General features: G+C 42.5%; 1 protein-coding gene across 6 annotated transcripts in view; it reads right to left on the bottom strand.

Moving 5' to 3' along the window:
- The window catches only part of ARHGEF9 (Cdc42 guanine nucleotide exchange factor 9), a 331,502-nt gene that overhangs the window by 192,701 nt on the left and 124,880 nt on the right, over positions 1-13,921 (bottom strand). The window contains exon 1 of one of the 6 annotated variants that reach the window (XM_036305557.1): positions 4,174-4,981. The exons of 2 other annotated variants lie outside the window; for them this stretch is intronic. In XM_036305557.1, the coding sequence (XP_036161450.1) occupies positions 4,174-4,182 (9 nt within the window). In that variant the 5' untranslated portion in view covers positions 4,183-4,981. Of the gene's footprint in view, positions 1-4,173; positions 4,982-13,921 lie in introns of those variants that run through there. 3 more of the 6 variants (XM_036305558.1, XM_036305559.1, XM_036305562.1) reach the window with 3 other exon arrangements.

Raw genomic sequence — 13,921 nt, 5'->3', positions numbered from 1 at the left:
TCTCCATCTCCTTCCCACTTCTTGGGGCAAAGCCACTGGGGCTGGATCCAGATGCTTTGTGAGAAGTCTTCTGAGGAGGCAGTTATTTTGGGAGAATAGGCTCAATTCCCAATTGTGTCCCTGTCCAGAGTAAGCACTCCAAAGGCCAAGGGGAGCAGAGGCCAAGATGGCAGACAAAGGCTAGGAGGAGGACATGATTTGGCACCATCCCTATAGCTGCCAGAGTGTGCCCTCCAATCACAGTCAAGCACTCTTAATCTGGGCTTCACCACAGGGCAGAAGAGCACTTTATTCACTGGCTCACTACAATCCCTCAGCTCCCTAGCCACTTAATCACACACATACAAGTGATGAGCAAATCTCAGCCAGGGCCCAAACCCTGCTTGCCAGCACAATAAGCTAAACTGGCCTTCCCAATTTGCCTAGCCTTCCCAGTAAAAGAAACTATCCAGAGACCAACAACATAAAAACAATTGCCCTCACATTTCACACTGTAGCTGAACTAGGTTCCCTAAGCCACAAACAACATTGGTCACACTGTGCAAATAGATGCTGCAGGTTCTGACAAATAAAGGCTGTCTCAATAGGGAAAAGCACTCTCAGTTTGTTTCTACCACACTAACACTTCACCTCTTCCCTGCCTCAGCCAAAAGTCAGGGTGAAAAAAACATTTTTTACAGGGCCTACAGACCTCCTTGCACTAAAGTTGGGCTGTGATATGGCTCAGTTAATCTTAAGGAGAAGACAGTAACTCAATGGGGATTTTAACCCAGGAGCATTCCAATAAACAATCCCCGTGGCTGGGAGAAGGCTAAACTCAGAATGCCTTCTGTGCATGTGTTTTCTAGTCAGGCAATGAGTATCTTGCTCTTTGTCCTCTCTCCCAAAGCATCTCTCCAAGTCCTGTTGGGTTCAAGCCCCCTTTCTCCAAAGGCCTGGTGCCTGGACATTTAAAGGATGAGATCTGGAGCTCAGCAGGAACTGAGTGATGCAGTGGTTGCTAGGATACCAGCTGAGGGTATTTTCTTGAATCCCCCATAGGGAGCTGGAAGCCAAAATTCCTGAGCTGGAATTTTGCCCCTCTTAGTAGCAAAAGGTATCCTCTACCCAAAGGGGTTAGAGAAGGGGAAAAGAAAAGAGGAACTGTATTGGGAAATTTTAGGACAAATCAGAGAGAAAAAGCCCTCTTTTCTTTCTTATCTACCCACTGACAGATGTATCAGGCAAGGGAACAAAGGGAGAATGGGGAAGATGAAGAAAAGAGGCAGGAAAGAGAAGAAACAAGAGTCAAAATGCAGAAGATTCCATTCCTTTGGCTGCATTTTTTCATTTTCTCCCACTCTTCTCTTTTTGCATACCCTCATAAGTCTGAAGGAGAAATGCCAAACCTTTAGGATTCACAGAAGTAAAAAGTCACACTGCCAACTTTGGTTTTCTACTCCTCAAACACCCTTTTAGCTGCTCTAGGGTGGCCTGCCATCTGGCTAGCAACATTCCCTTAACTGCCTAGAGATAAATTAATCTGAAAAATGCTTGCCGATTATGCCAGTTAAATTACTGATGGAAGGGCTCATTCAAGCTACCCCTTTAGTCTGAGGGGTTGTGGGGGTTGGTGGGAAGACTGGCAGGGGGAACACCCATCCATCCTATACAAGGAGGCCATTCAGAACTGCAGAACTCAATGCATTCCCTTTTGTTATTCCTCATTCCTTGCACAAGCAACCACCATCCACATTCATGAGTGTACACGCCCCCACACACAGACAAGGGTGTGCACACATACACATGAACATACTATCACACAACCTACACACATACATTCCCATAGGATTTCTGTCAAGGGCCCGTCAGGCACCCAGTCCTGAAGGCTGTGGCATTTCATGACACTACTTTGTCATAAACCTGGCTCAAAGACCAGCTTTAGAGAGAACCCTTCTCCCCTCAGCGGAAAAGAAAAAGCAAAAAAAACCTAAGAAACAACAACAACAACAAAAATTCCATTCTTGTAGTGGCTTTCTCACATAGTTAGATGAAAAAAATCTCTTAGGTGAAACTTAAATTTCTCTAGATACCAGCAAAAAGATATTTCTTCCCTCCACCTTCCATCATCCTTTGATTAAAATTTTGTTTTCCTTTTCACTTGTCATTACAGTTCACCCCTTCTGATTTCAAGTGTCTATGGGCACCAAAAATCACAGAATGCAAGAACTTGGAGGTCACTTAGTGTAACCATCCCTAAATGACAGTGTTACAGGGATCCCCAAACCCACTGAGAAGGAAAAAAATGCCCAAGGTCAAACAGCCACTGAACAGAGAAAACCCAGGTCTTTAGTGCCCAGCCTAGAGCCTTTCCTCACTCTTCAAAACTCTCTTAGAACAAAGTGCCCAGTCAAAATATAAATTTACTTTATATAATACCACTGGAGCTAGGGGGGAGGGCAATCTCACTAAATTCTCATTGCAAAGAAACAAGTTCTTAGTTCAACTCAGGGGGCCCCCCACAAAGGAATACATAAATACCAGTGCCAGCAAAATGTCCAGATCATGCTCATACCATGGTACCAATCAAATTAAAAAATCAGCTTCTCACCCACACCACGCCAAAGAGAGCAGACCTCAAAACTCAAAACCTCTTCTGAGGCCATTAAATAAAACTCTCTGGGTTCTGAGGTCAGGATAACTTCAAGAGCCCCCTTCATAGCCCATATCTTTTCGTAATCAGTTCCCAAAAGATTAAACAGCAGAACATGGAACTTGAGAGCACAATTCCAGCAGATTTGCACATCACACATGAGCAGCCGCCCACATGGGTGTAGGAGGAACATGTGTGTGGATGTGGATGTGCCCTGATTCATTGCTACATGAGCCAGAAATGGCACTATTTCTAGTCAGGTAAGCAAGGGGATGAGGAAGACTTGCCTGCATCAGCAGGTAGGAGAAGGGAGGAAAACAAGTATGCACATTGGTGTCAGAAACATCTTTTTCTTGGCTTTGCCAAGAGCTTTCTCAGCAAAAGCAGAAATATAAAAATAATAGCAATAATAACAGCAACCACCACCACCATCACCATTGATACAAACATGCAAATATATAGCAAATTAGAATGTTGTTTCTAGCTCATGGTTTCCCCACTCATACCCCATTCCATCCAGACTTGGGGGGGGGCGGTCAGTGGTGCTCAAAACTCTACTTAGTAAGATACATACTTTCATTGTTATGGAAATCTTTTAATTAGAGATACTTCTGGTCTTAAAGAACAAACAAGTAGGCAAACAAAAACCACCACTTTCTCATTAGCACTAGAGCAAGTTCTATTTAAAATGTAGTTCAAGCACATCATTGCAAATGAGATTACCCCAAAGAGGCATATCCAAATACTATTATTCCCAAGGTGGGTAAAGAGCTGGCTTTTCTTGTTTTTTGGAGGACACACAGAGAATACCCCCAAATTCAAATCCAGGGGTAGTCTTTGGGAAAAGAAACCCAATAAAAGCTCATCAGTGTCTTCTCTTACCAATTCATAATGATCAGGTAATGCTTTTACATCCCATTCCATAATTCCAAAAAATGATATTTAATGATTTAATAAATGTTTTAAAGGTGGCGTCTTTCCAAATTGAAAGCTGTGAACCCTGGACAGCAAATTGAGATTCAAAGGACAGAGTCACCAACTGCCAGCTCAATGCACCCCACCACATCACTTCTCAAATTCTCCCTTCTATTAGAAACTAAAGAATCATTTCCCTAAATTCATTCATTCCATCATTTTTTTCTTCTAAACAACCAGTGCAAGACTGTCTTTCCTAAGATGTCAAAAATCCATCATGCTCTTCCCACAAGCCCCCTTAACCCCAAACAAATCCAAATACAGTCTTGATAGCAAGAGAGAAATTTTGACTAAAATTCCCTCATGGAATTTAAAGATATTGTTTTCAAGAAAATGAGTTGACAAGACACCACAAACAGCCAAAGCCACTGTTTAAGGATGCAGACCTTGTTCCGTGAACGTCACATAAATGGAGAATGCACACACACATACACACACACACACACACGCACACTTAAATAGAAAGCATTTCTTATCAACAATTTTACTCAAGCAATAAGCAACTACACTCATAGGCATACTTAAAAGACAAGACACGACAAAAGATTTAGGGAGAGATAATATACCAACGTCATACATATCACAGCGAGGCCATGTTGCAGCTCAAAACGTTTCCCCCCTGAGTAAGAAAGCTTGCTCTTTCTCTCCCTCTCTTTCCCTGTTTCTGACTGTCTCTCTTGATTTTTTTCTCGGTGGTTCTCTGGATGAAATCAAATCGAGAGTTAGCAACAGCTCAGATGGCTGGACTCCATTCAGCGCGTTCCCAGGAAAAACATGAGTATGACATTGACAAGCAGGAGGACTACAATTACAGCAAAAACGACTACAGTTTGCACATCCAGGGTCATGGTGCAATGCAGAACACTGTAGTGTTCCAGGTGGGGGGCCGGCAGATTGGGAGATGTCAGTCTCTGTTCTGTCAGACTGTCCATACAGCCACCATTCTAGAAAGGAGAGGAGGAAGTCGGATGGTTAGGGAAGGGTTGGGTTTGGTGCCCGAGTTTGGTATGGGGGGAGGGGGAGGGGAAAGAGGGGAGCTTGTTTCACCCCTTCTCAGGATTGAGCTGATTTTTTCTTCCCTAGCTGAGAATCTTAGCTTGCGCTGAAGTCGGCAGAGTCCAGCATTCTCTCTCGGGCGCCACGGAAAAGGCAAAATCCTGGCTTTCAAAGGGAAAGGCGGGAGGAACCAGTGCGAGGTTCTCCAGCGCCTGCTCAGTCTGTCTGTCCCGGCGTGTGTCCGTCTGCCTGCCTGGCTACCGGTCAGTCTCGGTCTCCCCTACTCCCTCTAGTTCGCTTGCTTTCCTCCGCTTGCTAGCTCTCTTCGTGGGGCTCCTGGTTGCCAGCCACACCTCACAACCCTGCCTGCTGGCTCTCTCCCTCTCCTTTCCCAGCCCCCAGCTTGTAGGCTGAGTTTTTATTCACCAAGCGCCTGCAGGCGCCTGCGTGAGGCGCAGCACCAGCCGTTGACAGACCCGCTGGCCAATAGCAGGTGCTATAGCAGCATGATTACTCTCTGGGGGGCGGAACTTAGGCTGGCGTGCTAGCAGAGAAAACCAATTGGAGGGCTCAAGGCACCCCAAGCAATCTTGCTTCATTTTCAGGAGCCACCAGCCTCGGTTCCGGTGTGGGGGTGGAGAGCTTATTCTAAGAGGATTGAGGGGGATGTAGGGAGAGAGAGTGGAGGGGCAGAAAAGGACTTGGAAAGAGGAAGGGATTAGATGGGATAGGCTGTGGCAAGAGGGAAGGAGGAGGAAATAAGGGGAAGACCCTGGGGAACAAGGGAAAAAGAGAAGGAAAGATGGGAAGGAGAAAGAAGAGATAGGGGGTAACATAGAGAGAAGGGTTGTACTAAGGAAGGAAAAAGGATGGGGGAAAAGGAAAATAAAATGTTTAAATAGGATAGGTAGATGGGGAGGAGCCATGCCTTGGCAGCCACTTTGTTTGGGGCCTGGACAAGAAAGAAGCAAAGCTGCGTTTGGCCCCTGCCTAAATTTTTACAGGCAACTCACAATTAGGTATACAAACTCAAAAACAATGATACTCTACAAATTATCCAAAATCCAGTTTCACTTGGCTTTTTTCTGATATCTCCACACTCGCAGGTCAGATTTCCTTTCCTATTTATGGTTTCTTTTAGATGATGGTGGCTTGCACTTTTTCAGCACGCTGGGTAGTATAAAGGGAAGCCTCCATAAAACTTCCAATCTACTTGTAATCACTGTGCTGCTCTGTGTTTATGACTCTGTGCCTGAACTAGGGAAAAGCCCTGGACTAGAGACCAGAAGTTTCAGATTTATTCCCAGTACTACCTGAAGCTTGTTGTATGGCTTTTGTGCAACTTCTTTCCCCTCTCTGCCTCCATCTCCCTTCTGTCACATGAGGACTTAGACCTATCTGATAATTCAGTGAAACCTCTAAACTCTCCCTCAGAAAAATATAATTTTAATAGACCCCCTAGGCCCTCAAAAACTCAGGACTCCCTTAAACAGAAATTTGTCCAAGAACTCTTCTTACTCTTACATTGTAAAAGTGAACAGATAGATATTGGCGGAGCGGATCAATAAACTGAATTAGCCAGAGACAGAACAAATTCAATTCTGGAACTTCTACTATACTACACAATCTAAGAGGAATGAAAATTGCTTTCTATTCTTTAGAAATCTTTTGAGGCTGGGTCAGTTAAGTCATACATCTTAACTATATGATTGAAAATTCTGAATGAATGCAGGTCATAAACAAAGTGGCCGCTGGCCCTATAAGATAGAATAAAACCCCAAGAAGCCCCCACTTTAAAAGTATGGGCTTGCCCTGGCTAGGTAGTTCAGTTGGTTAGAGCACTGTCCAGATATACCAAGGTTGCAGGTTTGATTCCTGGTCAAGGCACATACAAGAATCAACCAATGAATGCTTAAATAAGTGAAACAACAAATCAGTCTCTCTCTCTCTCTCTCTCTCTCTCTCTCTCTCTCTCTCTCTCTCTCTCTCTTCATTCTTCTCTCACTAAAATAAATCAATAAAAAATAAAAGTTTTGGCTCATAGCACCACCTATGAATGATTCATGACAAAAAAACTCTGACTTCTATCAAGTTTCTAGATGCAATTATCAATTTATAGAATGGAGGACAGGAAAACATGTTAAACTGCAATCCTGGAATACACGCTGTACAAAACTATAGGACCAACAACCTAGTTCTTAAGCAAATAAATAGGAAGGAAAAGGAGAGACTGAATGACTCATGTGAAACTTGTGCATGTGCATGCACACACACACACACACACACACACACTTGTGATATTTATGAAACAACTGGAAATTTGAACAGACTGAATATTTGATTATATTAAAGAATTACTATTAATTGTTGTGGTTAGGTTTAGCAAAATGGGGAGAATAGATGTAAATATTTGTGACTTTTGATTTGACAATTGTTTCTTAGAAATGACATGAAAAGCATAAGCAACAAAAGAAAAACTAGATACTGGTAAGCTGGATTTCATCAATATTAAAAACTTTTTGTACTTCAAAGGACACTATCAAGAGTGTGAAAAGAGAACCCACGGAATGGAAGAAAATATTTGCAAATTATATATCTGATAAGCGACTTGTGTCAAGATTAGAATATATAGTTATTACAATTCATTTATAAATAGCAAAATGACCAAATTTAAAAATTGGCAAAAGAGCTGAATAACATTTCTCTAAAGAAATGGTCAATAAGAACATGAAAATATGCTCAATATTAACCATCAGGAAAATGCAAATCAAATGCAGGAAATGCAAATGCAAGATATTACTATAGCATTACTTGTAGTGATATATAACTCTACACTAGGGGTCCTCAAACTTTTTAAACAGGGGGCCAGTTCACTGTCCCTCAGACAGTTGGAGGGCCGGACTATAGTTTAAAAAAAAAACTATGAACAAATTCCTATGCACACTGCACATATCTTATTTTGAAGTAAAAAAAACAAAACGGGAACAAATACAATATTTGTATTTGCATGTGGCCCGCGGGCCGTAGTTTGAGGACCCCTGCTCTACACCCACTAGAATGGCTATATAAAAAAGCTAGATAACAAATATTGAGGAAGATGTGGAAACATTAGAACCTTCATAACACTGCTGGTGGGAATGTAAAATGGTGAAGCCACTTTGGAAAACAGTCTGGCAGTTCCTTAAAAAGTAAAACATGGAGTTAATATTTGAGCCAACAACTCCACTCCTAGGAGAAAAGGAAAGCATATCCACATAAAAACTTGTACATGAAGCCGAAACCGGTTTGGCTCAGTGGATAGAGCGTCGGCTTGCGGACTGAAAGGTCCCAGGTTCGATTCCGGTCAAGGGCATGTACCTGGGTTGCGGGCACATCCCCAGTAGGAGATGTGCAAGAGGCAGCTGATTAATGTTTCTCTCTCATCGATGTTTCTAACTCTCTATCTCTCTCCCTTCCTCTCTGTAAAAAATCAATAAAATATATTTAAAAAAAAAACTTGTACATGAACATTCATAAGAGCATTATTCAATTCACAATTGTCAAATGATGGAAACAACACAAATGCCAATCAAATGGTGAATGGATAAACAAATGTGGTATATCAAAAGAATGGAACTTAGAAAATATTATAAGTGAAAGAAGACAGACACAAAAGGCTTTTATCTGATTCCATTTATAAGAAATATCTATATGGTTATGGTAAATGCTATTTAATATAGCTTTTGTTTCAGATTTACATAAATATTAATGTGTTAGGTTATGATGTAAAAGGTATTTCTTAAAGCATATAATGATTAAAATAATTTGAAAGCCACTCTTCTAGATTATGTTGAGACAGATACTGGTGATCAAGACGGTACTATAATGTAAGCAACTAGAATCTTTACCCTTGACTTTAAAAGTACAATCTTATACTGTCTCCACTGACCTTTCAAACCACTACAGCCTGGCTTTCACCCCCTCATACCATAGGAAACTAGAACTTCTGAATATAAACAAATTACCAACATGTTGCTAACTCTCATGGCCAATCTTTATCTTCCCTGATTTCTCTCCCAGTTGACTCCCTATGCCTTCCTCCTCCCTGAAATGTTCCTTCTGCCTTGGGAACATCAACCATATGTCCTGTCGGATATATTGCCTTTACTTACTGCCTAGGTTCTTCTTCATCCAGTCATTAAGGACATGATTTCTCAGGGTTCTTCTAATTTCAGTCCCCCTTTCTTCTCACTCCACACATGCACTGAATGATGGGCCCATGCATCCCCAAGACTTGAACTACCATCCACATTACACATGATGCTCCTCCTTTCAACAAAGTTACTAGACACCAGTAGGGAACAAAATAGACATAAGCCCTTACCTGCATGGAGCTTACAACTCTGCTGATTACCCTCAGGTAGCTCTCTTCTCTTGAACTCCAGATATTAATCTCCTATTGCCTTTTAAATATTTCCTGAGTATTTCAGGTGAACTTCACACTTAGTAAGTCCAAAATTGAATTAATCTTCTCCCACCCCTGCCAGCTTCCTCCTTCCCATGAGTTCTCTGTCTCTTAGGACACAGAAATATCCAAAACTAAGGAGCTATCTATACCTCTTGCCTCTCCCTCACCTTTATGCTAGCCATCCAGTCTCAAGTCCTGATGATTATCTTCCTCTTTAATATCATTCTCATGTGTCCTTTCTCTCTCCCTGCTGCCCATACTCAACTCCTCATCATTTCTGATCTATTACCATTCATTATGTGGTCTCTTGTGCTGCCCTCTGTCCCCAATTCAGCCTCTACTCTCCTGTCCAACTCATCTTTTTCAAACGCAATTCTGCTTTTATCAATCCTATGGTTGCTACTATAGATTGGTTGCTCAAGATCCATGCCACCCTCCTTCTAGCATACCTCTTTATATTGCTGAAAACTAAAAAACAAACAAGCAAACAAACACTAAAACAAAAACTTGTCATTTCTCAGACTCTTTTGCATCCAGTATTCTGGACATGATTCATTTCTACCAATCAATACGCACATGCACAATACTTAGAAGAAGGTGATGCAGAGGCTATATTTCTGCTGCTTCTGTTGGCATGAACAATGGTGGAAATCTTAGGTTTTCTCCACCATGTTACCTTTCGGTAGACTCCAGTGTCTGGTCACTGGCTTTGTGCATTTGGATCAGCAGAAAATTGAATATATATACCTTTGCCATTGAAGATCTGGAAGGCATGATGATAGTTAAGGCAGTGGCAGATTCCATAGTTAAGGCAGTGCCAAGGATTCCAAGATGGCTGCAGAGAAGGTGGAAGCTACATTCACCTGCTCCCAGTGTCAAACTGAATTACAGCTAAATTACACAGCAATCAACCTGAATAACTAACTGAAGGCTACCTGAACTGAAATATTATAACCAAAGATTTACAGAAGAAACCACATAGAGATTGGTAAGAAGAGCAGAAATGCTGAAAGGGCTCGTCCCTACACCCATGTGCAATGGCTGAAAGCTGGAAGGATATTTGGGCTGCAAAACTCCCTTCCTGCCAGGAGCATGGGGTCTCAACCCCATGCAGGGATCCCCAAACCCAGAGCAAGAGAGACAGAAAGAGGAGCCCACATAGCATCTGGTGGTGAAACTCAGTGGGGATTTAGTCTTCCTGGGAGAGAAGGGAGTCTGCTAGAGACTCAGCTGTCACCTTCCAAGGAATGAGGACTGCTATTGTTACAGAACCAGCATGGGGAGAGCACTGCCTTGTCCTCCAGATACTGGGGACACAATTCTGCTATGCTCAGGTCATGCAAAGGGGTCTGGTGGCTGCACCAAGCAGGAAACTTTGGGGTGTTCTTCTGGATGATCTCTTGGTGGAGACAAGTAATTGAAATGTGTAACTTTAGAAAGGGGACCATTCTTCCCCACCTTGAGTGCACCGCTGTTGCCCATCCCCCACCTGTTGAATCACTGGGTCTGCCCTGCCACTTTGTGGCCTGCCTCTGATGAGTTTAGCCATGCAAGGAGATCAGAGTGCTGTACAGAGCTTAGACTTTCAGAGTGTCTCCTGGGAAGTCTTTTTCCTGGGAATCAGAAAAGTAGGAGTTAGTTTAATAGCTACATTGGGGAGGGGGGACACTTCTATCTCCCCTGCTGTAAGCTCAGCCTCTGATATCCCTGGAAGAAGAAGTGCCTGCCAACCCCCCTCCAACAGGCTAGCTGGAAAAACCCCCAGTAGGAGACTGAAGCAGCCCTTCCAGGTCCCAGTGGCCCTGCCCTGCTGAGCTCAGTTCCACAAAGGGAAGGGCATGCTGCTTGAAGCAGGGACATTCAGAGTGTGTCTCCCTCACAGGTTATTGTCTAAGGACCAGAATGAAGTGCATGCCCCTCCTGTGGTCTCAGCCAGCACCACTCTCACCAGGAGACTCTTTTGATCTGTCCTCCTGAGACCTAGTGGGTTTGTCCTGTTGAGCTTGCTCCTGCAGAGGGGATGCCTAGCTGCACCCAACCTGAACCTGCAGCGGGCTCCTCCTGGGGAAGCTAGAGTTGGAAACTCTGGCAGAGACGGAGTGGTTTGGCTCTGGAGTAGGGGGCCACTTACCCCTCATTGAGTGCCTGATAACACAGCCCCCAAGTAGACGACCCTCTAGCTCCATCCTCCCAAACCCAGTTGCCCCACCCTACCAAGCTCATAACATGTTGAAGGGTTTGCGCTTTGCAGCCAGCCTGGGTCTACACTACAGTCTTTCTTCAAAAGGCTCTGGAGAAAGAAAAGGCAACCTCTGGAGGAGTCAGAATAATTGACAGGTAGAGGCAGGGAGACTCAGAACTTTTACAGATCTGTGCCCAGCTCTAAGCTGGAGGAAGCTGACCCTTTTACAGAGATTGACTCCTACCCCACACACCCAGGTGCAGTAAATGTAGCCATAAACAATGATTAGTGTGGTAGCTCCAGACAGGTAGCCCAAGGCTGGTTACAACTGATATCTGACATCGAACTGTACCTGAACCCCAGCCAAGTGGACCCAGAACCAACACAACCAGTGGTAGACTTCAGACTACACCAGAGCTTGACCAAAATAGCCAAACAAACAGTATACCCAAAGGGGGATTCCAGCAATCACCAGACACTGCCAAAAACAACTCTTTCCAGGGGCCAGCCCCAACACAGTAACTTATATATGATGATCAAGATTTATCCTTATAATAAGGCAACCTGAAGGGTTAACTCCACCCACAAAAGGGCCAACAGCATTCAAGATACAACTACAACAGGAGGGTATGCATAACCCAAAAGAAACATTCCTGAGCTGAGATGATGTGGAAGATTGTGCCACTAAGCTCAACAAGACTCCTATATCACAAAGCCATCATAGCAGGTTTGGGAGTCATAGTAGATCTACCCAATACACAGAGAGAAAATGGGGAGACAAAGAAATATGCCCCAAATGAAAGAACAAAAAAAAATCCCCTGGAAAGAATTAAATGAAATGGAAACTACCAGATGCAGAGTTTATAACAATGGCTATAAGGATGCTCAAGGACGTTAAGGGAAGAATGGATGGTCTCAGTGAGAACTTAAACAAAGAGATAGTAAGAATTAAAAAAGATATAGAAACCATTAAAGAAAAACAGCCAGAAATGACAGTTTAAGGGATATTGGGAAAAACATCAAGCATAACAATATCTACATCACTGGGGTATAATAAGTAGAAGAGAGTGAGCAAGGGATAAAAAATATATTTGAAGAAATAATGGCTGAAAACTTCCCTAACCTGGTGAAGGAAAAAGGCACACAAGTGTGGAAGCACAGATAGTCCCAATAAACATGAACCCAAAGAGGCCCACACCAAGACAATCACAATGAAAAGAAATTTAAAAGCATTAAGGGAGAAACAGTTACCTATAAGTGAGCTCCTATAAGGATGTCATCTGATTTCTCAACAGAAACACTTCAGACCAGAAGGGATTAGCATGAAATATTCAAAGTGATGAAGAGCAAGAACCTACAACCAAGACTACTCTATCCAGAAAAGCTATCATTTAAAATTGAAGATGAAATTAAGCACTTCCAGACATAAATAAGCTAATGGCGTTGATTACTATCAAACAAATACTGCAAGAAATGTTTAAGGGCCTGCTTTAAGAAGAAGAAAAAGAAGAAAGAAAGAGAGAGAAAGGAACGTAGATATAAAGAATAAAATGGCAATAAATAAGTACCTATCAATAATAACCTTAAATATAAACAATTTAAATGCTGCAATAAAAAAAAACCCCACAGGGTAGCTGAATGGATAAGAAAACATGACCCATATATATGCTGTCTACAAGAGACCCACCTCAGAACAAAAGAAATACACAGACTGAAAGTGAAGGGATGGGAAAAAAATATTCCATGCAAATGAAAACAAGAAAAAAAAAAGCTGGGATAACAATACTTATATAGGCTTCAAAAAAAGGCCATAGCAGGAGACAAAGAATGCCACTGCATAATACTAAAGGGATCAATACAAGAGCATATAACCCTCCGAAACATATATGCATCTAACATCAGAATAAAACTTACTATAGTTCTCATAACTCACCAGTTTCTCCCTCCTTAGGACCTATGTAACTGTTGCTATCCTTCCGCAGTCTTCACCTCAAAGCTCAGCTCACATCTCACCTCCTCTAGAAGGCTTTCCCTGAGGTTTTTCATCAAAAATATTCTGGACCGTATTCTTTTCCCGTTAGGACCCAGTGTTTAACCCTGTTGAACAATTATTAAACTGTATTGTAATGCTAATTTTGTTTGTTTATATCATACACTGGACTGTGGAGCTAAGACCACACCTGTTTTGTTCACTGCTTTCTCTCCAGCACAGTGCCTGACACTTAGTAGGGATTTCATAAGCATCTGCTGAATGCATGAATGCCTCTTCATCCACTTGTTTCACTCAGAGAATCATATCTTCCAAACACAGAAGGCAAGACCTGATGAGACCTTAGAGAAAAATCTATTCTAAACTTTCATGTTCCAGGTTAGGAAACTTAGGCCCAGGGAATGGAAGCAACTTGCCCAAGATTATATAGCTAATTGCTGGCAGAAAAGAAACCAAAACCCTGACTCTAGAGCAGTGGTTCTCAACCTTGGCTGCACATTAGAATCACCTGGAAATCTTTTTAAAATTCTGATTTCTGGGCCTCATCCTCTGGAAATTCTGTTTCTTTGTTATGGGGTGGGGCCACAACATTAGTAACAAAGAAACAGAATTTCTGGAGGATGAGGCCCAGAAATCAGGATTTTAAAAAGATTCCCAGGTGATTCTAATGTGCAGCCAAAGTGAGAACCACTGCTCGAG

Source organism: Myotis myotis, unplaced genomic scaffold (assembly GCF_014108235.1).
Source record: "Myotis myotis isolate mMyoMyo1 unplaced genomic scaffold, mMyoMyo1.p scaffold_m19_p_4, whole genome shotgun sequence".
Taxonomy (NCBI): Eukaryota; Metazoa; Chordata; class Mammalia; order Chiroptera; family Vespertilionidae; genus Myotis; species Myotis myotis.
The sequence above is the reverse complement of the archived record's forward strand: the minus strand, read 5'-3'. Positions and strand labels throughout refer to the sequence as shown.